At 37.1% G+C, this 25,342-nt stretch overlaps 1 protein-coding gene across 4 annotated transcripts in view; it reads left to right on the top strand.

Moving 5' to 3' along the window:
* rhbdl3 (rhomboid like 3) overlaps nucleotides 1-25,095 on the top strand; it is a 53,676-nt gene extending 28,581 nt beyond the window's left edge. For all 4 annotated transcript variants that reach the window (XM_023334709.1, XM_023334711.1, XM_023334710.1 and 1 more), the window contains 7 exons: nucleotides 4,157-4,315; nucleotides 12,864-13,088; nucleotides 14,131-14,279; nucleotides 15,873-15,985; nucleotides 21,404-21,504; nucleotides 22,116-22,176; nucleotides 22,906-25,095. In XM_023334709.1, coding sequence (XP_023190477.1) covers nucleotides 4,157-4,315; nucleotides 12,864-13,088; nucleotides 14,131-14,279; nucleotides 15,873-15,985; nucleotides 21,404-21,504; nucleotides 22,116-22,176; nucleotides 22,906-23,177 — 1,080 coding nt within the window. In that variant the 3' untranslated portion in view covers nucleotides 23,178-25,095. The remainder of the gene's footprint in view (nucleotides 1-4,156; nucleotides 4,316-12,863; nucleotides 13,089-14,130; nucleotides 14,280-15,872; nucleotides 15,986-21,403; nucleotides 21,505-22,115; nucleotides 22,177-22,905) is intronic.
* The last annotated feature ends 247 nt before the right edge of the window (nucleotides 25,096-25,342 follow it).

The following is a 25,342-nucleotide window of genomic DNA, read 5'->3' as shown; positions in this document are numbered from 1 at the left end:
TGCTCCCTCTCCATGCAATGTAACCTCGCTGTATATCTTTATTCCTCCTTCTGCTGTTGTTCTCTTCAGCACTGACAGCCTGTTTGGAAGCCCTTAATATCACTGCATGTTAATGTTTTGAGATATTAACGTCTGTGTCAGGATCTGTGTGTGTGTGTGTGAATGCTTATTTCAATCTTAAGGGTTTTTCATCACTCCCCTTCAGCTTTTTGAAGACATACTGCATAAACGTTCTTGGGACAGCATGCACAGCATGTTGTAATTTTTTTGTTATCCTAGCATTATTTATTGAACAATAACAATATCTTAAAAAATTGATTGGCCTGCAATAATGATTAGATATTATATAATGAGTGAAAGGGTTTTATAACTCTGAAATATTTGCAATTTTTGATTGAGATTCTTTTTTTTTATTAGCACAGCAGAAAATGTTTTAAGAAGGTGTTTTGATGCTCTGATAAAGTCAGTTGGAAGGAACAAATAATTTTTTTCTCTGGTTAAACAGTAGGTGTAGTTAAACCCTGCAAAACATGTAATACAGGAAAAAATAAACAATTTAATGGTTAGTTTGGATTTTTTTTTTATTTGAAGTTCTGTGAAATCACTTTGAGGTTGTTGAAAATAAATTCCCAGTGGTGGAAGTTAACTAGCTAGTCAGACATACTCATCTTTTTAGCTGACTTAGACCATTTAAAACAACTTAAACTGAAAATGTTCATTAAAGTTTGCATATCCTAACATTATTAACCAGACAGTAACAAAGGAGGCAGAGGATAGGAGGTAATTTGTGTCAACTATGCAGCCATGACGTTTTGTACCCAAAAGACAGTCACATAAGTTGCATAGTCAACACAAATCACCTTCTGTCCTTTGTCCCTTTTGTCGAATTAATCCAACATTTGAACAGTGGAAGGAAGCCAACTTACCCAGACAGAACAGTGTATGCAGAAAAACACCAGACTGGGATTCGAACCCAGAACCTTCTTGACGCAAAGCAACAGTGCTGCCAACTGCGCCAGCTTGCAACCTATCCATACAAATATGTCAACTTTAAACATTAATGAGTATCTTTTTCCTATAAAATTAGTAACACAACATATACCGGTAATATTATTTTAATCTAAACTTTAATTGAGATCCCCTCAGCTTGATTATGAATACTGTTTAATCTTTAAGGAGTCAGTTTTAATTCTAAGCTAATGAAGAAGTCTAAGTGATCATGGGTTGAGAGTATGCGTCTGTGCACCACACAATGTGGACCTGCGTGCAAGGGAAATAATAACTGGCTTTAGAGAAGGGACTGGGTAATGCTTGCATGAAATTGCCTTCAGAGGCCTATTGTGCGACGACCCACTTCAGCCACCCCCCCAGCCAGCCTGTTGACTTCAAGGATTGTTCATTCAGCTATAAAGCCTGTGGTGTGGCAAAGTGGGGCGAGGGATGTGTTTGCGTGTGTGTGGTTTTTGGTGGGGGGATAACGGATGGTTGTCTGCATCTGAGTGTCATGAAGAGAGATAACAGGATCGTTTGCTGGAATCTTTTTCCAATCAGGGACCTCACATGTTTGCAGTGCAGAGAAAGTTGAGGGAGAAAGTGAGAGATGAAGTTGGGTGAGGGGGTGTGATGTGTTGTTGGGTGGTGAGTGACAAGGGAGGGGAGGGGAGGGGAGCTGCGTGGTGTGGGTCTTAGATTGGACTGTAATCCCTTAGTCCTGCAGAGAAATAAGGCCGCACAGTCTGGGACAAACAATGAGACACTCACTGAACATACTGGCTGTCTCTCACTGTAGCTAGTGATGTGGTTTCATCATGACAAAATCTGTTTGGCAGAAATTACCTGATCTGCTGGAGGAAAAGGTTGGTTCTTTGTTTTAAGTGTTGAGAAGAGTTTGTGTTTTATGTGTAAGATGAGTTACTAAGAGATAAATACATGAAGACCTATATGTATAAGTAATGACAATTCCTTATTTTTTTGGACTATGTGAAAAGCTACTGAAAAATGTCAAATTTCTTATTTTACGTGTGTGCTAGTTTGGCTCAATCTTTTTGAGTGACTTGTGGTCAATATTTTAATGCTTTGGCTTTTGACCTGTTGATACAAATTTTCACTGATTCTGATTTCTCTTTAGGAACTAAGAATAACAATTATACTATTTTTTATAAACTTTCTTCAAGAATGCTCATTATCTATTTTTATTAGGAGCAACATCTCATGGGGTGTGTGAAAGAGTGAAATAGGTTCTTGGTCATTTAAAAAAACTTAAATTGGCATAAAATGGCCTGCACTTGTAGTGGCCTTTATAGTCCAGAGAACTAGAAGGACCTACAGATGTAAGGCTGCCATAGCAGATCCTCTGAGCATCACCTGCAGGCAAGGCAGGTGAAGATGTGGACAGATCGGTGGTTCGAAACCAACTCCTACCTCCTGAGCCACTGTCGACCCAATCCACCTCAGCTGATTTTACAAACCATTAGCTGATCCTGAGTCCACTGGGAACATTTTTGAACAACTATGAGACCTGGAAAATTCGGGAACTTGATGCTCTGATAGGACTGACAATCAGCAGCACAGCTGGTGGATTGATACTTTTCTCTTTCATTTCGCTTGCACACACAACCCCCTTGATATGTGTATGAGAAGCTTTGAATATTGCATGTTTCATAAAGATGCAGTGGCACAGATGCAGCATGTAAAATATTTGCGTGTTGGTAGAATTATTATTTTAGTGAGCTTGTGGGATTGTTTTATGATCAATGCTTTGAGTATAATTTCTTCTTTGTAGGCATCTGCTCATGCGTCCTTGGTTTCTAAACCTATTTGAAAATTTATGGAAATGTATTTAATGTACAGTGCATCTGGAATGTATTCACAGCACTTCACTTTTTCAACATGTTGTTACATTACTTCCTTATTCCAAATTGTATTAAATTAATTGCTTTCCTCAAAATTCTACACAGAAATACCTCATTGTGACAACGCAGAAACAAGTTTCTGAGATTTTGTATTACAAATTTAAAACCAAGAAATCATGTTTACATAAGTACAATCCCAAAAACTTCATGCACCATAGCAGCAACAACTTATTTCAAGAGTTTGCAATAACTATGAGTCATTAATATTACAGCAGAGGAATATTGACCTTACTCTTATTTACAGAAGTATTTTAGTTAAACAACTTTAGACGGTTTTCAGTTTGATCATTGTGTTTAAAGTCATAGGAAGTCCAGATTTGGCTTGGCCACTCCAGAAGGTTTTTTAATTATTCAGGTGGCCTTGCTACTGTGTTCTGGATCATTGTCCTGCTGCAAACCTAAAGTGTGATTGGGTTCTAACAGGTCCTGTGCTGATGGCTGGACATTATCTTGCACAATTTTCTTCAATTATCAATTATGACAATTCACCCAGGTCTTGAGAAAACCAAATTTTGAGATTAATCTCAGAAATTTTCTAGAAACAACTTGGACATTTCTGAGTTTGAAAAGTCAAAAGTTTGTTGGAAAATCCTCACACTAGCAGGCTGTATATCTTTAGATATCTATTTTGTTATGTTTCTGGGTTGTTTTGTGACCTCCTGGATGAATCATTGATGTACACTTGGAGTTATTTTGGGTGAACGGCTAAAATTAGTAGAACTGCTGCAGTTGTGAATTATTGTTATCACTTTGGCTCAATGGCATCCCAAAAAACCTAAAAATGGCTTTGTAACCCTTTCAAGATTCAATACCTTTTTTGTTTTGTGCTATTTTTGAGTCTCTATAGGTGAGAGAATTGTTTTGTTTTTTTATAGATGTTTCAGCCATCAGAGATGTTCTAGTCAAAATATTTACTATATCTGTAGGTCACTTAATCCTAGTTTAACTACAGTTAATTCATGATCACTTTTTCTGTTTTTTCTCTGTTAATGAATGACAATCATTTGAAAATTGTTTTTCCAACTGTATTTACTTATGTTATCTTTATGCAATATTAAAATTACTTTGATGAAGTGAAATATTTCAATGTTAGAGCCTCCATCCCACCAAAACAAACAAACAAACAAAACAAGTTTTTGGTGCAGGAGAGTTAGCATCTGGCAGGCAGCTGATAGTGTCTGTGTTTCATCTTAACATCTTTCGCAGCTTTAATCATTCGGCCTCACCTCTGTCTTCCTCTGCAGTACGACCCGGAGAATTCAGGCTTCATCAGCACAGAGCGCTTCAGGGACCTGCTGGCGACGCACGGCTCTGAACTTGATCCCCACAAACTGGAAGTGTTGCTGGCTCTCGCTGATGGCAACTCTGATGGAAAAATCTGCTACCAGGACTTTGTCAACTTGGTGAGAAGTTTGTAGAGCTATTGAAAAGAAAATATGGTTAGCAAGGCCCTATTTTACATAGAGCTGGACTGGTTGGAATAGTTGTTTTAACATTTATAAACGGATAATAATTTGAGAACTGTCTGTCTAGGACTGGGGTTAACAATTATTTTAGTAATCGATTGTTCCACTGATTATTCTGTCAATTAAATGATTAATTGGATAAAAAAAGACACTCTGTCTTAATTAAATTAGTTGAATATTATTATGGTAATCAATTCATCATGATTAATTGTTTCAGCCCTACTTCTGATTTTAACACTTTCTAAATGATCCTAAACATGCAAGTGTGAGAAAAACAGCAAAATCAGATTAATCAGAACACATCATGTTTCACAGCGCTGTTCATGTCCCTGCATACATTAAAGATAGTTGGATTTGGACTTGACCTTACAGCTAATGTGCTCTGACCTAATGTGGTTATGCACACTGAGCCATGCAATCTTTACACTGATCCTCAAAATCCATATTTCAAGATCACCTCGGCCACAGAGTGGAGTTTTCTTCCCGACAGGAAATAACACTCACTCAGGTCACAAACTCCCTTTTTAACTCTCACCTTGTCCCACTTGCAGTTTCACCTTCAAACCACAGCCTGCTGCTTATAGTCCTACATTTCACTCAAGTACCTGCATCTGGGCTTACCTGCTCGGTCAGGCTGCACTTTCATGCAGGAAGCTGAACCCAGGACAGTGTGGAGTGCTCTTGGAGCGAGATTCCTCTCGTGGAAACCAATAACTACTGGATTATTGAGGGATTGGGTGGGGCCGTGCGTTTCTGCTAAAAACTGCAAGGAATTTATTGTCTGCCTCTCCCCATGTTCTTTAAGTCGGTTTATTGCCTGATACAGTGGGTGAGGAATGAAGCCTGCAGGAATCTGGGGAAAATGTCAAAAGGAGTTTTTGTTTTGCTCTTTCCAGCTAAGGTCATGTGGGAGTCTGATGGTTACAGTGAGCTACGGGTGGGACAGGAAGGTTTTCATTATTGAACATGCTTTATTTTTCTTCAAAGTCTCCATAAGAGCACAGGAATTGTGAAATCTTTCTTTGTAAGCATATAAACTATGGAAAAGACATTTTGTGTTACATTAAATAAGCTGATTTCTGTTGTTCAAAGCAACCAGCCGACTTTCAGATGGAAACATGCACAGTAGAGCAGGTTGTACCTGAAAGTCAACCACAAACTCTGATGGATGTAATTGGGATTTTATGTGATGCATAACACAAAGTAGTGCATAACTATGAAGTGGAAAAAAAATGATTAATCAATACTTTGTAGAGAATAATTTGATTTCTGTGTACATAAATACAAATAAGTTTGCCTCGTGTGTGTGTGTGCAGACATCAACAGGGAGTTGGCACTTATTATTTTGTGTGCTTTCTGTGGTACTGCACTACATTTTATCCAATCTGGTAATTTAGATGATTTCTTGCATTTTACAGATTTTTGGAAAACCATTTCTGCAAGAACATCCTGGTCAAACCTTGATGCTTTTAGCAGTTGTGTCATTGCTCGGTCAGCCAGTTTATGTGGACAACTACGTCTTGATTGGTTTGCGGCTGTTTAAATTCATATTTACTTCAAAATCCGCTGGCCTTCTCCTTGGCAGACACAACAATAATTCTGATTGCTACACTGCTGGTCAGGACATGTTGGGAAAAAAGGAAAAAATTAATGTGATCCTTTATATTTTATTTCACGAAAATGTTTAACATTATGTTGATCTGAAAATATTTCATGAGGACCTAAAAGAGTGGATGACATAATGCCGTAAAATCACATACTCTCTGAGAAGCTGAAGTGAAAATGTAAACTTCAAAAAGGGAAACAATTCTCCATCTTTACTGCCAGCGGCTGGTCACTTGTACATTTTTATTGCTACTAATGTAAAGGTGGTCGGCAGGTAAAAAGTGGTTAGAGGGGGTTTAAGGTATAATGCATGGGGGCCAGGAGACAGACTGTGAGGGGTTTATTTGGCACGCTATTTCTTCTTTGCACAGCAGCTTTTCCATCAGTGTGATTGTCAGTAATTGCCTCCTTGCTGCTGCGTCACTGGCAGCATTTAAATTACTGGTCCCTATTCCCTCTCTCCTTATACACTCTTTACCTTTGCCTCTGTCTTTGTTTTTTCCTTGGCATACCTTTTCAGTTTGTCTTTCCTTTATTTTGCTTGTCGCCTCTTTTGTCTTGCCTATTTGTCTTCTCATGTTTAACTTTGCGTCATCCATCACTCTGAAGTATTGCCTTTGCGTAGACTGGCAAGGGAAGAAACTAGTCCATAATAGCTTTACATTTCCCCAAGTACCTACGCTTTTAGTCTGTGTGTTTTTGTTTTTTTTCTAAGGATGATTACACATATTTTTGAAACGGGACAGTATATTGTATCCTGTTGCACATTTTGGTTACTGCAAATGTCGTCTTTAAGTTTTCAGGTATTCTTATGTTACCTCAGTGTTCTGTTAAATGTCTCCAGTCTTTGATTTTTGTTTAAAGTTATTGTGTTTAGTTTGACATGTTAGTAGATCATTTGATGCTTTACCGTAATCACTGCCTTGGCTTAAATACCGCTCAGATTAGCTTTGCCAGACCCACCTGCCTGACATGTTCTGTTCACTTATTGCCAACCTTTCCTATTGTTTCCTTGTGTCCTGTGACTTTGCCTGTTTAACTCTGTTAAACTCAAAATTTACTACAATTCTGCTTATGTCCTGCTTGCATTTGGGCCATACATCACCATTTGCTATAGCAAAACATAATGTCATGTTAGTCACTAGAAGTGATTTTGTTCAGTAACAAAAAATGTGAACATCTTGGCTCTTCAGGAGAGCAATGATAAGTACATAATTCTGTTTTTACTATGTTTCAGATCATTAAACAAGTGTTAATATCAGACATCAGTATGAGTAAATGCAAAATGCAGGATCTTAGGTCCCTCAGGGTGTTGTCAACAAATGAGGGAAAATGGACGGAGTTAAATAGAGGGCAGAAATATCATTGCAGAAAAATAAAGGACCTTCCTCAAACACTTGCAGCTTTAAATGAAGCAAAAGGCATTTTCAGACTTGTGTTTGGAAAACATGTAAAAACTATCATTTTCCTTTTATTTCACAATTAAACACTTCTTTGTTTTGAACCATCACATAAAGTTTGAAAATACACTGAAGTTTGTAGTGGTGACAAAATGTTAAAATGTGTAGGACTAATTTTGCAAGAAAGAGTTTGTTGAGCATTTACTGTGTTGTAAAATAATGTTTAAACTTGACTTATGCTTGCTGACAGAAACTGGACAGGCTCTAAGTTTATGCTGATCTGTGCTCTTGAGTTATTTCCTGGTTTCAGCCCATGAGCACAGTGATTCATTAGGGCTTGTGTTTGTGGCGCAGAACAGCAAGGCTATCCATCTGCAGCTGAAAGATTTCAACTAACACCCACTACTACAGATCACAGCTACTGAGAGCAAGAGGTTTGCTTGCTCCAAAGAAATATCCACTATTTGTTTTTGGCAAGACTCTGCATGCATAAAAAAGGGGGATTTCTCTCAGCAATGTCACAGAAGCTATTGGTAACAACAACCACACATATTCACGTTGCATATTTGTTAGCTGGATTAAAATATTGTGTTGAAACTTGAGGTAAAGACTTAAATCCTTCCTTGATATTGGGATAAAAACTAGAAAACCTTCTGAATTATAGAATATAATATATGGAAAATGATATATGGAAATGATAAACGCACTAACTACTGACTGCTGTTTCTTTTTTATAGACTTTATAATTAACTAGTATAGTTTTTTATAAATATCTTCTGAATATCCTCTTATCCTCTAAATATTTAATCCATGTAATATTTAGTGTACATACACAGAAATGTGCTTTGTGCACTTTTTCTTTTGATTTTTGCTTGTTTGTTGACCTAACCAATTATAACTCCAACAGCTCTCTGTTCTTCTCAAGGTTTTTGATTTTATTGGGAATGAAAAAAAATGATGTTTCCTTTCTGTTGGTGATAACTTCAATAAATTTCTGTCTAAGTTTCGAAATAACAGTACAATTAAAGCATTGTTAAGGAAGCATTGCAAAAGGTTCAGTTTGGCGGATCTGTACATTCAAAGATTTTTCCCAAAGATTGGGTTCAGGACCACTCTCTATAATATAAAAAAAAAAGTATTTTCCTGAATTATCCGTTTTCTGCAACGCGCTACAAAGTCTTTTCAGAATTTTCTATTCAAAGCAAGAGTCACATGTAGTGCACAGAAAGAGGAAATTTGAAATTATGATTTATAGTAAAACAGCAAAAGAAATAATAAAAAAAGAAACAGACCGTTAGTCTTTTATACAGGGTGAACTATTTGTTAGTTTTGATAATATCTTTGTCTTTTGCCAATTTGTTCAAAGTCTGTGTGATATTTATTTAGTTGCCTACATATGAGGTTCTATCTTTAAACTGTAACCTGAGCAAAGATGTAATGTCAGCAATATTTCTGCTTTTGAGATCACTAATTTGACTTCAAATGTTCACATGACCCTGACCCTTAACCTTTAAATGCTGGGATAACTCATACTGTAAATGCTGCATGGACTGTATTTCATACCTTTCACCTTGATTAAGCTCAAAAAACGTCCTTATCCTTTTTATTTATTTCTCGCCTTGCTCTACTTTCTCTTTAAACAGTTATTTTCTCCGTTCTTAGTCTATTTCTGCTCCTGTTTTTTCTCACAGATGTCTCTGTCTCCTACAATGTGTTTTGTGTTGATCAAACGATGAAGTTGTCCCCTGCTGGATGTATACCCATTTGTCTTCGCCTCGTCTGTCCCTTCTCCTCTTGGCACTGGGTCAACACACAGAATGCCATTCTTTCTTTTGTGTCTTGTAAAAAAAGGAGAGGAATTACAATCACGTCACCAGATGAACTGACTGTCTTTATGCAACCAAGCTGCCAGGGGGCGGTCTGTGTGTGCACTTGCCTTTGTGTGGTCCAGAAGTGGCCATGGTAACCTGTAATCATTTTCCCACAGTTTTCTGAATCTGTTATTAAGACAAAAATAATTGGATTTTTCTGAATATTTGCCCTCCAAAGACCCAAGCCGTGTTTGAAGAACAATTTGCCAACTTAACTACCCGTAATTTTACAAGACTTCTTACTGTATTTTCTAATTGAAAAGCCTTTTTTAACAAATGTTTTCAAAGATAAATGTTATGCACATTCACTGACATGAACTTAACAGAATAAAGTTAAAAAAGAAGCACTCATTTAGACAAGAGCAGAAGCAATGAGGAGGAAATGGGACCAATTGATTCTCATTGTCTGACTTTAGTAAAGAACACAACAATAGTGATAAAAATACCAAACTTTGAGAACACATTAATACGCTAATGCACAATGCTGACTTGTGCAGATTACTTTTAGTCAAAATTTCAGGTTTCTCTTCAAGAACTTTAACAGCACTTAGATTCAAACCTCAAATGAATAACAATAAGCAGCACTGCTGTGGCCTGTTAATCCTTCCTTTTATCTGCTGAAGCCTGATCAATTTGTCTTTAACATCTCAGAATTGACTTTCTTTTCTACCTTAAAAAGGCTGGTGCTCATTTTTTAACGAACCTCTGTAAAAAATATGCAGGATTAACATCTTTCTGAAGACATGTGATGTATAATCTCTATTTTAGGGTATATGGTGGCATTCCAGTCAATTTTTACTCAATATTACTACTATTTTATATTAAGGACACAACAAAACTGAAACTGTACCATAATCCAAAGCATATCTGCAGTCAAACCAACACCTATAAGGGCAGGTTCTGTTAGAAATCAGCATACCAGCATCATGGCTTCATCTGTTCTGAACACGAAGCAGCAAAGTTTCTGGTAGAAGATCCAAAGACGCTCTTGCAAGTGCAGAGAAGGTGGTAATACGTTGTCATAATCTCAATGAATCAAAGCATTTCCATCAAATACATTTGGTCCTTCATTTTCTTCCGCCGAGTTAACCATCCAGGCTTCTTTCTCCCGTTGAAGTCTGATTAATTTAAAAACTGTTAAACGAACAAAACTGAAATCATCTTCTTATTTTTGTATGAATGAGATTTTGCAACAGCCATGCTGGCTTTTGTGCCCCTTATTAAATGACATCACACTTAAACATCGCTTTATTAGGACACTTTACAATCAAATCAGTCATTGCCATTCATGTACACATTCACAGGCTGATGATGGCCAGCTCTGCCCTGGGGCAATCTGACAGAAGAGCGGTCCGGCAATATGCAGAGTCTGTTGTATTGCCTGCCTGGAGATGTTTCCTGCAGCATGGCTCCCATTCTGCCTCAGTGGTTAGCCTTCGATTCTTTTTCACCTTTCGCACCATTTCCTTTATTAGTCAAGGTGTTACTTTTTACTTCCTACCACATTCTCTGAGATTTCTCACAATGTGGAACATCTTGTATTGTTTAAACAACACTTTGGAACTTAAAGATATGTAAATATGCCCTTGTAGCCCTGTCCTATAGCCTTGCCTTACCACACACTAAGAGCTGCTGTTTTTCACCTGTGAATCTGGTTAATACAGCTGTTCCAAATAACTCAGGATAACTACGAGGCTTTACAGCGTGGATTATTTGGACTAATGTAGGACATTAAATTCTCCTAAAGACTCTCACAATGTGCAACGGGTGTGAATAAAGTTGTCCTCTTCTACATAAAGCGCAAGTCAAACAGAAATAGTTTCCTGTTTTGTTGAAATCATATTTTGAAGCACATGTTGTCCAAGTTTTAAGACACATAAATCTAAAGTTGCCGGAGCAGGGTTATGGATTATTATGGATCAATTGAAAACATAATTGAGGACCATATGGAGATCAGTGTTATGACCATTATTATTTCTCTTTGCTCTTATATTCATTTGTACTTTTCTTCAATTGTTTAAGAAGTTAGTTTCTCTCTTGGCTCTTGTCACATTGTGTTCTTTCAATCAATGTGACGATTGATTTATTGTGAATAGTCATTGTTAGCAAGGCTCGAGGTCCTGACCATAAATACAGCCAGCTTCCCACACTGACAGCTGAAATCCTGCTTAATATTCTCAGCATAATATCCTGCCTGTTGCTCTGTTGCTGACTTATTGTGAGCAGAAAGGAAGCAGATTTAATGCGGTTACCTGGAAGGTACATTTGGATTATGTGTAATTTTGCTGTTTGACTGAAAAGCATTTCAAAGTCCTCTGGGATAAAAGTGTTTATAAAACCTGACACAGATCTCTCTGAACTCCGCTTAATCTTTTTCTCTTTAATTCCTTGAATTATTTTATGATGGTTTTTAGTAATGAAAAGCCTTCAGGTGTTAGAAATGTGTTGCAAAATGGCTGATCAGTTTGATCAAGTTGTTCTTTGTTGGCATTAATGCACGGCATATTCTTATTTTACATCAATGACAAGACTGTACAACAGCAGTATTTTATTGTGGGATTTCTGAAAACAAGTGGATTAAAACAGGTTAAAGAATGTATTTAAAATATTTGAATATGGGATAATAATTTGAGCTGCTGGACCTCTCACAGAAAAAAAAAAATGTTCTGACTGTGAACTTATTCTTCAGTGGGGTTACATCTGTTTATGACTCTGATAAACTTAATTTAATTTTACAAACAAAAAATCTTAATACTGCTTCATCAGTTTCAAATTTGTAAATACCCTCATGTGTTTTGTCTGTGAAAAAAAATGAATATAAAATATCTACTGCTGTCAATTATGTAGTTTCACTGTGATCTAAATATTTGTAAAATAATTTAAAAAGCCACTACATGCTTTAAGTAAATTTTTTCAGTCAAATGTTGAATCCAAGAATGACATCAGTATCAAGTCCAATATAAATAGTAGCTCTAGTTCCAGTAGATTGCATTTGTTGTTAGGACTATAATATGTTTGCACCACATCCTGCCAGCTAGCTCTAATTATTTGCTTCCCGCTACAGTCCATCCTATAGTAAATCATCTCGATACTTCAGCTTATAAATAGTTCATCTCTAACACCTTTAGTGAATACCACAACAGAGAACCTGTATATTATAGGTTTAGTCTGTAGTATATCAGGAAACTGAAATAAGTCAAACAAAACCAAGCCCTTGATGTGGCTGGAGCCACGAAAGAGAAACACATTCATCTGGGAGTGGTGTTAGCACACATGCTTTAGCACACTAATGTATTAGGTAACATAAAATGTGAACGTTTGAAGGATTAATGAATACATTGCTGTGATCAATGTTTTTAAAGTGAATTATACAGCTTCAGAGTGATACGATGTTGCCACACAAATCAATATGATGAGTTCAGAAACACAATGAAGTAGTGGGTATACTGGTGACTGGGTAATAGCGCAGCTTATGTGATAATAATGTCCGATGACGTCACTTAAAGTATCTTAATAATAAGCCTCTCTAATCTTTAACATATCATTAACCTCTCTGCCCTTTCCAACAATCTCCTAATCCTCTCTACTTCTCTTCTTTCTCTTGGGCAGATGAGCAACAAGCGCTCCAATAGTTTCCGGAGGGCCATTCTGCAGGGCAGCAGGCAGCTGAAGGGCTGCAGTCTCAGAGATGAGGTGGGCTTGGGGCTGTCCCAGCGGCTGGTTCGCCATGTTGCCTATGAAACGTTGCCCCGCGAGGTTGACCGCAAGTGGTACTTTGACAGCTACACATACTGCCCCCCTCCATGGTTCATCCTGGCTATCACCATCGCAGAGGTAAATTGGCTAAGAAGGAACTAAACCGCCCAATATAATTCAGACCTTGGCCAGATGCAGATTTCTTTAATTTTACAAATGTTTCAGTTGACTGAAAGTAATATTAACATTTTGGAAATACCAGCAGAAGAATTTAAAAAGCTCTTCAGCAATTACAAGAAGATTATAAGTTTGATTGCTTTAAAGCAAATAAATATTAAGATTTATCCTTCATTTAGACACATTGTTCTCTTTTAATCTCGCTCTCATTTCCTGTATACAACAAACTTCTTCTTTCTTGTTAATCTAAGTCTACCAGGGTTATGAATACTTTTAGGATTTAATGTAAAGTTAATGTGTTTTTACAGTTTAGCCCTTCTTTGGAGTAAGATTTTGATTAAACAAAATACCTTATGAGAGGATTAAGATTTGTTTTAAAATGCTGCTTGTGAATTTTTTGGAGCAAAGCAAAACTTTACTGCGAATCTGAAATTTTGAAGATTTCATTGAGCAATATGGTGCAAAAGGCCCATTGTATCCTCAACGATCCATGACTTGGGTGTGAACATAGTTTTTGACTGGACTCTATTAGTCATGCGGATCTCAAATCTGACTTTTTTCAAAAGTAGCAAAAATTGGGTAAAATAAAACCTCAAAAAGTCTTGTTTACAAATTGCAACTAACCATGCAGGGTCGTAGGAAACATGTGGAAGGATGTGTTCTTTCAAATTTAACCAAAACTGAACTTTTTGACTTGGTCTATGGAGGCATAACTTACAGTCCCAATCACAATGAACACACAAGCCCCAAACATAGAGATGTACAGTAAGTATAATGCTGGGATACAGTATTTTTCCTAATCTGAAAGCAGAGAAGCCACTCAATGGGAAGATGGAAGGTGGTAAATATAGGGCAATACTTAAGAAAAACCTTAAGGAGCTGCATAAGACATGAGACAATGGTGTCTTAAAATACCACAAAAAGCTATTCTATTTTCTGTTTTCCTATTTATTCTTACGATATTTATGACTTTGATCCCCTTTGTTTCCCTGTGCTCTGTTAGGTTGCAGCGTTCATGTATTATGGAATCCAGTTGGATCGTTTGGTCCTGCAGGTATCCAGTCCGTCCTTCCTAAAAAGCCCCCTACCCTACCATCCCCAGCTCCGAGCCCAAGCCTGGAGGTACTTCAGCTACGTCTTCATGCATACTGGGTAAGTCTAATCCGGTAACATTGTAAAATATTACAACATGACATCTATTTGTGATGATGTACTGCTGATATACAGCATGTTATACTCTGATAAACACATGAAACATTTTATGTGTTATCAATAACTAGATAAAATATCAAATTTATTTATCTGGTTGGGATGTCAGCCTTCATGAGCACACATTAGCACACATTTCTTTTCCACTTGCACCAGTGGTTATGGGTGCCTAAACATTTGACCTGACATGTATCTGTTGTATATTTAAGGAACTGAGTCATATGAAATGTTATTGGTGAAAAATTCAATTTCCAAAACTGAAGTTTGTTTTTTTGTGTGTGTGTTTTTTTTTTTTTTTAAAAAGAGAACAAAATGTAATTGGGCAAAGCTGAGATGCAGCTGGTAATTGTCAACATGTGAGAAATTAAAATCAAATCAAGAACAAGGGTAAGATCCTCTTTTACTACAGCTAGTGTCATGGTAACAGAGAAGGGATTATCTTTGTGGTTTTATTGGTCTAATGTGTTTACACTTTGATAGTGCTACCATGAAAACTAATAATTCATAATGCAATAATCAGATAAATCTGTGGGGAGTGGATAGTGGTTTTCATCAGCTCAATTATGGCCATCCAGATTTAATTACTCCTAGGGGTAACATAGTCTTAGCCATAAAGAGAGATAATAAAATGGTAATTTACTGGGGATAGATGGTAGCTGGGGTGACAGTGGTGAACAGACAAGCTTAAAATTGCTGAATAGAAAAGAAACATGTGATGATCTGTGATTTTTACAGGTTATTTTAAATTTATTTCTTCCTATTTTGTACTTGATGACGGCAACAGAATACATAAAAATACAATGGTTGACAATTTCTCATTTTAATAGAGCAAATCAAGACAAGTTTGTTATAAGGCAAATGCAAAGTTTTCAATGTTTAAAGACTGGCATCTATTGTCTATTCAAACTAAAAATAAATAGAAAATTTCAAACTTCCAGGCCAACTAGAGTGGGTCTGGAAGGTTTATACGACAACAGATTTCTATGCATTTTGGTGCTAACCTATTCAGTGATTTAGCAGCTAGCAAGATCCTGGAAATGTTCTTCAGATAGTAGAAGGCTGACTTTGTAATTGTCTTTATGTGTCTCTGAAGGTTCAGGTCAGAGTCTATCACTACACCCAGATTTCGGGGCTGATCACTAAGAAAGAGTTATGTAGAAAGAGTTATGGCACAGATTGATTTGTTTTATGCACATAATCATCACTGGAATGGGTTAGTAGTCACCTGGTGACATTGTAATGTAGAGTTGTGCATAATCTGTGTAGTTATGGTAATTAATCTTGTTATAATCCTAGATTATTTCACATGGATATTAAATGAGAGGGGTCCCAGGATGGAACCTTGAGGTACCCCACAATAATATGTCATTGATGAGGGTAATTTTAGTACTGTGTTTAACATGAAAACCAGACTGAAAGATTTTGAGATTGGAGATTGGCCTGTAATTCTGCAACAGCAACTTGCCTAGATAATTATTTTTTAACAGTGGCTTGATAACTGCTATTAATGTGTGCGCGTGTGTATGTGCATTACAGGATTGAACATCTGAGCCTGAACATGGCCATGCAGCTGCTGGTGGGAGTGCCTCTTGAAATGGTCCATGGTGCCCTGAGGATCGGACTGATCTACGTGTGTGGTGCGCTGGCAGGTGGGGCCAATAGCTCTAATCTTCATCCTGAACACACTTTCCTGTTACGTCATCTGCTTGTTGTCTATGTTAATGCATTTTCACAACATATTAGAATCAGCCCTGTGTACATACTAGTCGACAAGAAGTCTGTTCTTGTGTGACTTGAGGACAGATGGTTTTGTCTGTCTTCCCAGCAGACGTGATGAGATGTAGGGGGTTTTCAGTCCCCCATCAAGAGGCCCGCAATATTCATTTAAGACAGGGGACAACAAAAAGATGAAATTCAGTCAAAGAAACACTCTCAGTAATAATAAAATATAATCAGAGGGAAGAAAGAGAGGAGAGACTATTTTTTGTGGTAATAAATCAGAAAGGCTCGGAAGAGAGAGGCCATGATATTAAATATGGAAGATGAGAGGAAGTGTACGAGAGTTGGAAAATAATCAAAGTCAAGTGTATCCGATATGAAAGAAAAAGTCGATGCAGCTTTTGAAAACAAAATGTCAACACCCCACTTCTACTTCCCTGTAAACCTCAGACGGAAGCATTTCAGCTGACTTAAAAGATCGTTGAGTGTGTGTGTGTTCTGTTTACATTTACCGAATCTGTAATGACTAAGTCCTCAGATCCTGCTGAGCTGTGTGTTAAAAGAGGAAAGAACAGATTTTTGCAAAGAGCTCTCATTGAAACACTCATTACTTATTCTGTGTTTGTATTTCTGTGTTTCTCCATGAATCTATTTGTATGTGTGGTGTGCTGAAGGGTCACCGACACAGACCCTCGGGATACCAGCTGAGGTGACCTTTAGTTTTAACCTCACTCTTAAAATGAGGAGGAAACTGAACTATAAATCACACATCGTCAATGCACACACTAAAACACACACACAGACATGTCTGCTGTTTTAATTAGATATTGACCACCAACAGAAGAGCAGATGCACAGAGTGGTCGAGTTGGCTGCACTGTTAGGGTTAGTGTCACATCGGACGGTTTGGGTAATTGGCAGTAAAGTTCTGCCAGAAATGCACAATTTCACAACAAGTGGAAATTTGCACATCATTGTGCTCTCTCTATATAAATATTTATACTGTATGTAAAGATGTTTGTGACTGCTTATTTTTATCAAACTCTGCTTCCAGCTCTTTGTTTCATTATTCTTTGTTAAATATTCTTAGGAGTTTGATAATTGCAGTTTCATTTAAACACACAGGAGGTAGAGCGAAATGTGTATTGATGTTACATAATTAGGCTGTTCTGTTCATGGCACCTCAGGAAGGTAGATGGAGTTTCAGTAAATTAGTGTAATGTTGACACTTTCATAACTTTGAATAAATGGGGTTTTATGGAGGCTCTGAAAGGCAAGCAGGTAAAAAAGACTCTAATTTTTCTAAGTACTTCTTACACTTTTTTCTGACATTGGAGGATTTGTCTTCCCAAAAAGAAAAACAGAACAACAAAATTAAAACTTTTCTTGCTTCCCTCAAATTTTATTATACTTCATGTAATATGTTTGTGACAGGAAAACTCAAAATAATGAATACTTGTGGTGTGAGAAGAGAAGACTAAATAGGTTTCAAAGGGTTTTTTTTTGGTTTTTTTTTACAAATGAAAATCTGGACAGTGTGGTGTACCTTTGTAATTAAACCCCTTTTTCAATACAGAGTAAAACCATTCTTCTCATCCTCTTGTTGTAGGTGTTTAATAGAAATATTTGTTTGTAGTCAGCCAGACTGGATGAAGAGCAATTTTTAGGTTTTGTCTCAGATTCTTAATTTGATTTACTATGACTAGGCCAGTCAAATTCATACATATGCTTTTATCTAAGCCATTGCACTATAGGTCTAGCTTTAGTTTTTCAATTGTGGTCCTGCTAGAAAATGAACTTGCACCCTGTCTCACATGCTTTTCAGCCTTTTTTTCTTCCTTTTCTTATTTTATAACCTAACTTTAAGGTTAACCTTGTTCCTGACCTGTTTGGTCTGTTCCTTTGTCTTCATGATGCTGTTTGTTCTTTTGTGTTCTCTAAAAAATACTTCTGAGATATTTGAGATTTAATTACACAACAAATATATAACTTCTGAAGACATTGCTTGCTCTGGATTTTATTTAGCGGTATCATATTAAAGGAAGCTGAGATTTTTTTATATATTATTATTTGTAAAACAAAATAAACTTGCACAACCATACACTGGTTTGTGTCTGCCAAACAAATAAAATACCATAAAATGACATAAAAGTAAACTGAATTGGTGTTAATTATTTCTTATACGACAGAGATCGTCATTGTAACTTTGCTGATTCATTTGTTTCATTTTTCAACTTCATAAAATATATTTGCTTCATTGTTAAACTTATGAAAGTCATGATTTTAAACTATAAACTGTTTGTAAATAAAGCAAAGTAGTTTAGCCTCAATCCATTTGTAAACAAAATTGGGCTCAGCTGGTACCTACAAGAGGTCAAAGTTTGGTTCAGAGATCAAGTAATGATCTAGAGAAAGGTCACTGACCTTTTACACACAATTCACACTCTGACATCATCCTGGAAGTAGTAGACATGAATATAAAATCTCAATATGTTCTCTTTGGGACTGCCGGTGTGAACACAGCTGCCTGTCCGTGTGATAATGTATTCACACAAAGCCAAAGAGTCAGCTACTGTGGGCACTGAGGAGGCTCTGATGAAGGCTGTATTTGTAAAACTCTGGCTGAATAAAACCTAGCAGTGGATTTTGATCACTAGGAGTACTGCTGTACAATTTATTTAGAGAGAAACGCAGTGGTGGATTTAAATAATGTTAATATCAACTTCTTTTCGATATCTTTTAAAATAATGTAGACGATATATATATATAAAACTTGGAGTATCCCTAATTGTAATCCATAGGGGGGCCCCGAAAATCTTTGGGGACACTGGCTTAATTACTCAAACATCACATTAGCTTAACATACAGTATCCTGGCTCATCTGGAAGTTAGCCAAAGTCTCAAGATACAAATAAGAAAAGGGGTAAAATATGAAACTTACACTAATTACCTATTTGAAGTCATTGAAAGGAGGAGGTCAGGTAACATTGACCTATGAAATATAAACTCCAACTTCCTGCTTCTGGAGCTGCTTGTTCAGTGAAAAACTAAATAGGCAAGCAATATTTTGTGCTCGTCTTCTTAAAAACAAGGGAACACAGCAGGAAATGTGGCCAAAAGGTACAATACAATGAATGATGCAGCTAAATGTTGTGACACACAGAGCTGGACAGATTTATTCACAGTCTGTGATAAAAAGGCCGTGTTATAAGACACTGTGTAAAAAGGGCTTAAAGTAATTTAATCTGTCTTTGCAGCAGCATAATCTCACAATGATTTTTTTTTAGGAAAGTCAAGCTTCAGTTTGAGGACATTTATTCAGTGGGGGAAGAAAATCCCATTTTATAAAATAGCTGTTTTTAACAAAATATCCTGTTGAACTTTTATTATTATTATTCCTGTTTTTTTCTTGGGTTGGGGCTAGAGAGACATTTCTGACCATTCCTGTTTGCACAATTTCAGGAATCTCTCACTTCATGCCATCTTAGCTACTCCCCTGCAAACTTTTGATGCATCCAACCAATAGACCAGTGTTTACATTTGTAATAGTAGGAAAGACTTATTTCTGGTGTCCTCCCCAAATAACCAGTTGGCATATAAATGTTATCTAATACTTGTTATGGGATCTTGGGTCCCACTCTTTTCTGCGGTTCTCTGACAGAATTTTTCTTTCCTTATCGTCCTGCTCACTTTGCTTGGCAGTAGAGCAACTTGACAAGACACATCCTCCAGTTACATTTATTTGAAAAGGACCGGATGTTTTAATTTTGGATGTTGTAATGGGGAATATGTGTATACACAGGGTTGCTACTTAAAGAATATTAATATTAATAATATGTGTGGCATCGTAGATGAAAAGAGAAAAATGTGACATCACTCAACAATTGATTCTTCTGCTCCATTTTGTGTTGACCTAATGCTTGTTCAGTAATGTGCAGAATTTTAAGGCAAGCAGAGGAGGAAAACTTACAAACGGAATAAGAATGTGCTTCTAAACACAGTTAAAGATAAATTATCCCAATTGCTTTCTTTTTCTTTTCTTTTCTTTGCAGTTTTTTCTGTTTACTGTAACTTTTCAGTGCTTGATTGGATCTTTTATGTGTGTTATAAATGGGTATGAAGGAAAGCAGCAGCTCTCTTTGACTCTGGCACTCTGCAGGAGTTGCACCAGTGTGAATTTATTTTTTCTTCGTTTTTATTTTTCTACATAACGTTGCACTTTGCACTGGTGCAGTAAGAGAAAGCTTCTGTTTGTCAGGACACAGTACGCCTACATTCCCTAGTTAGCTGCCTTCATTCCATTCAATGTTGACATATCCATTAGACTAGAGGCCAAAGCTTTGCAAATTATTCAGTTAGTCATACTTTCTGTCAGTATGACTTTCTGAACTGGGAGACCCTAGAGTTGAGGTTGGCATTACAACGCCTACAGTTTTGTGAAAAAGGGCAAAATACTTGCTTTCACTTGATATTTTTATGTGTAGAGATACAAAGGAACATATGTGGTGTTCCCAACAATGTCTACAAATAAGGTTAATAAAATGTCAGCTTGAACAACAGATGACATTTGATGTGCAAGACCTTTAGATGGATGCAAACAAATTAAGTTTGCCAATCTTGATGGATAAAGTCAACTAAGTCATGGGGAAAAACTCAAGTTCACGCCAAGATTTGGTAGCTTGTAAAACCTGTTTTAGCCACAACAGTTATCACTTTCTGAACTTTCTGGAGGATTTTTTTTTCCTTTCAAGATTTAGTTCATTAAGGATTGCTGGCAAGGCCTCAAGTCACAGCCACCACAATATCGTATGAGGGAATACACTTTCTTCAAACAAGACATACGTATTTAGACTTTTTCATTATTGTACATTAACCTTATGATTTAACATGCTAACTGATGGTTGTGGATTCTTGATATTAGCTCAACTGCTTTTTTTGCTATTTCTTTGAGCATTCCCCATCTTGATTTGGGTAACCCTATCTAACCAACAATTGCTTCTCTTAGATCTTTGTTGATGCATTTCCTCATTGCCATTGTGTTTCTATTCACCTGTAAACACCAAAGCAGCAAATTGTCAAAGCTCTGGCTCCTATAGAGGAGATCATACTGGTAATCATCAGTTAATCAAGTGCATTTGCTACTTTCCTTCCTAAATCCAATGTGAACAGTAAGAAAATTCTTAGGTTTTCTTTAATAGTTGTACTTTTCACTCCATCTGACTTATTCTTTAAGGTCATCTAAATGCAAGATTTTGCTTTCATTTTGAGAAAAAGGAAAGGATATCCTTAAGCATTTCTAATTTTAGCAGAAGCCCTTTGACAGATTTGTACCCTTCATCTTCACTGCAGGGTCTCTGGCGGTGTCGGTCACAGACATGACGGCTCCGGTGGTTGGATCGTCGGGAGGAGTGTACGCCCTTGTCTCGGCACATTTGGCCAATGTTGTAATGGTGAGCTTTTGTGTTTGCATGCATGGGTGTGTCTATGAAGATATCACTCATATTCCGTCTAATCCTGAGAGGAGCCTGTTTGAAACCCCAGCAGGTGCTTCTCCTCCTCCAAATACCTTACATTCTTCACTGTCAGTTTTTCCCTGTTCTTCAAAGATCACACAAGTGTGCCGGTGTGTGCACATGCTTATGTGACAGAGTGTGAATAAAATCCCATCAATGCACTCTCCTGTCCTTTATTGTAACTCCCACCCGTCTAATATAGGTAATCAAACACACTTTTGTTGTTCCTCAAAGTGAACCTCTGTATCTTATTTTGCCCATCATGGATTCCAGCAGGTCCCTCTCATCATTTTCAAGGTGAGGATGGAGGTATTTGTCTTTATTCTCCATTCTGAAATCATATTATCTCTTACAGCAAGACCACAGAGGGTCAGAGTGTCTTGAACATTTTCATAATTGACCTGAATTAAAACAAGGGCCACATACTAATGTTGCTTTGATGCCATGATGTGTATTTGTGAGCATGTGTGTGAATTCCAGAAGTGCCATTGGCACTTTATGTGTTTTTCCCCAATATTTGAATCCTCTCTTTCGTTCTGTTTTTCTAGAACTGGTCGGGAATGAAGTGTCAGTTTAAGTTATTCCGAATGGCCATGGCCCTGGTTTGCAGTAAGTTGGAAATAATCTGCCTCTCCTCCATGCTCACCTCTGATATGCTATTTTTTTGGGGGGGGGGTTTTACCACAGTTGTTCTTCTTCTTTGTTCCTGAGACCCATGCCTGCATATTGATACTGAAGGCAATACTGAACTGTTTTAACTACTGAATGACTAAAATTGTGCTGTCTCTTCCAAACTTTATCATAATTTTTAAAACGCTATAAATCTTAGAAGATCAACTAAATGATCGGATTTCTTATGCAGTCTGGAAAAGCATGGAGAAGTACAGAATTTATTTCAGTATTTTCTGCGTCTGGTAATTGTAAAGTATGGAAAAATCTTTCTGTTTCCTGAAATTATTCCTTTTAAGTGTCATTTTTAGTCCTTCCTTCCCTTTGTCTTTCTTCTCTTCCCTATGTTCCTTCATTCCTTACTTGTTCTTTCTTTTCTGTTTTTGTGTCTACACTTCCTTGTGTTAACAAGACCGGTAATTGAAACAAGGCTTCAATGTACCACATCTATCCATCCATCCAATCTGACTGAGATTGAACTTTATGCAAGAATATGTTTGTCTGCCATCTTTCCATACTTAAAAGTGATTCCTAAAGATGTAAAAAGAGCCAGATTAATCACGGAGACTGCATCTTCCATCTGATATTAAGAGATATAGGGGTGACTCATTTAAAACATATTTTTTGTATTGTCACATGCTGACATCTTGTCTCTTTCTGTGTTCACAGTGAGCGTAGAGTTTGGTCGGGCTGTGTGGCTGCGGTTCTACCCTCCAGCTTTCCCTCCGTGCCCCAACCCCAGCTTTGTAGCTCACCTGGGGGGAGTCCTGGTGGGTCTCACCCTAGGCGTGGTGGTCCTGCAGAACTATGAGCAACGGCTTCAGGAGCAGTCGCTGTTTTGGATATTTTTCTGCGTTTACACCTTGTTTGTGCTCTGTGCTGTGTTCTGGAACGTTTTTGCCTACAGCCTGCTCGATGTGCGAATACCCCCGGCACCATGAACCTGCTTCCAGGGGGCCAGCTGGCAGGATGTATCACCTCAGCATTCACGTTCAGAGTCTCACCTGTCGGTGATCTAAGACGTCCCACAGCCTACTAGTTTCACTAACCCTAGCCTTATCATTCAAGCCGAACTCCTCCTGCGCTTTGTCTGTGTCTGCTGGTTGCTTGTGGAACTCAATGATAAAACATCAGCAAAGAAGAAGCCTCGGATTTAACACTACAGCATTGCTTTTACCTCTTCTGCCTATTTCTCCTCAATCCAACGGTGCCTTCTCATGAAGACATCACCTGCTGAAAGTATTTCTGCACATCTGCCTCTTGGTTGGAGTTACAGCTACAACACCTTACAGTGTTACACCATTTTTGAGTCATAGCAGTTTCTCGTAATCCTCTTTAAGTGAAAAAAATGTGTTTACTCCTACAGAACGTTGGTGTTTCTCTGTCCATACAAGCATCAGGTGCATCACATAGCACAACAGTTAGCTTTTCAATGAAAACAGATTCTTTAAGCTACACGTCAGTCACCTTTACAGGTTAAGAATTTAAGTTTTGAAGAGGGTGAGTTACTGTTAAGTATTGCCTTCAGAATCAGTATATAGGCATGGGCCGACTAGGTATAATAAGGATCTCAAACTACTAAATTTGTCCAACATGCCATGGTTTCAGTTTGAAGTCCATGAGGCCCCCTACTACTAACCAATAGATATTATTTTTAAGAAACATTGTTTTCTTCTGTTTTTGCAAAAAAATCTCCATCTTCACAGTTTGTGGGATTTCAGTTCAAACAGCTGCACTGGCTATGCTGCGCCAGCAGTTGACAATAGTCTTGACATTAACTATGTTGAACTTTACAAGAAGAAAATCCTAAATATGGCTAAGCTAGTCAAATGACTAATAATCTCATAGTGATTAAAAAACTGGAATAAACAGAGATAAGCTGATACGTTTTTGTTTTAAATCTTTGTGTAAATGTCATGATATCAGTTTGCAGACTTCAAACTGTCTTACCAGGAGAAACATTTAGTGGCCCATGCCTATAAAAACAACCGTGTCGAGCGCTTTTAAAAACCTCAGTCTTGTCTCCTTTCTGTGTACAGGGACTGTGTTTGTACTTATAAAAAACAAACAGAAGTGCCATTCTGACTTGAATCTTTCTGATGCCAAATCATTGCTGCAAGCACTGGCGAGAAGTGTGTCCCTAACGAGTGTTGCTAGGTTTTGTGACTAAGGAGTTTGTCAAATGTAAGAGAAAAACCTTTAGTGAAGAACATCCTCCTGATACAAATAAATGCAGTGAAATTCTTTATCTTTCCTAACAAAGTGCTTCATTTATAGTAATTGTTGCAAAAAGTATAAATAAAACACAAAAGATGACTTTATTCATTCATGGTTGAGCCTCAGTGAATCATTTTCTCGTTTGAACATACATCCTTGACCTCAAGTCATTCAAGTTTAGGTTGTTTCATTTTCAGTTCAGAAGCCAGCTGGACAAAAAAAAAAAAATCAATATTTGCCTGTTAGTTCTTGTCTCAACTTGATTGGTTAATTGATTGGAGCTGAAATAGGAGGAAATCATCACCCAAAGCTTGAGGTCTCTAACTGTACTGTATTTTAAGACTCATGTTACACGCTTTAATGACTATTAATCTAATGAAGTCCAGATTAATGTTTTAACATGTTAGACTTTTTTATGTGGTGATACTGGTATGTTGCGTAATTGCTTGGACATCATATATGTTCGATATATTCTGTATGTATCCTATTTAAATGAAGGTTAATGATGGCCTAGGATTGTACATAATAAGGGCTACTACACCAAACAGAGTGAGGAGTAAAACTGCAGATAGTATTTTGATGTTGTGCATATTTTGTAGATTTGATATGTGCATAAAAGGGGTCCAATAAAATGTTTTATACAAATCTAAATATGATTTTAGTGTTTTCTTTTAGAGATTTGTTTACTGTTGCAGTTTTTCCTCTGTGTAATTATTTCAAACATTATTCAGTAGTAAAGTTAAACTTGTAGAAATGCTCTGGTGTTCTAGAAGGCTTTTGAAGTATGATGGAAAATGAATCCAAGTTGTGCAAGAATGCAGATTTGTATGAAGAACAGCACACTGCAGATACTGTGCATATGCTTAAAATCTATATTTTTAAAAGATTG

Source organism: Xiphophorus maculatus, chromosome 5 (assembly GCF_002775205.1).
Source record: "Xiphophorus maculatus strain JP 163 A chromosome 5, X_maculatus-5.0-male, whole genome shotgun sequence".
NCBI lineage: Eukaryota > Metazoa > Chordata > Actinopteri > Cyprinodontiformes > Poeciliidae > Xiphophorus > Xiphophorus maculatus.
The sequence above is the reverse complement of the archived record's forward strand: the minus strand, read 5'-3'. Positions and strand labels throughout refer to the sequence as shown.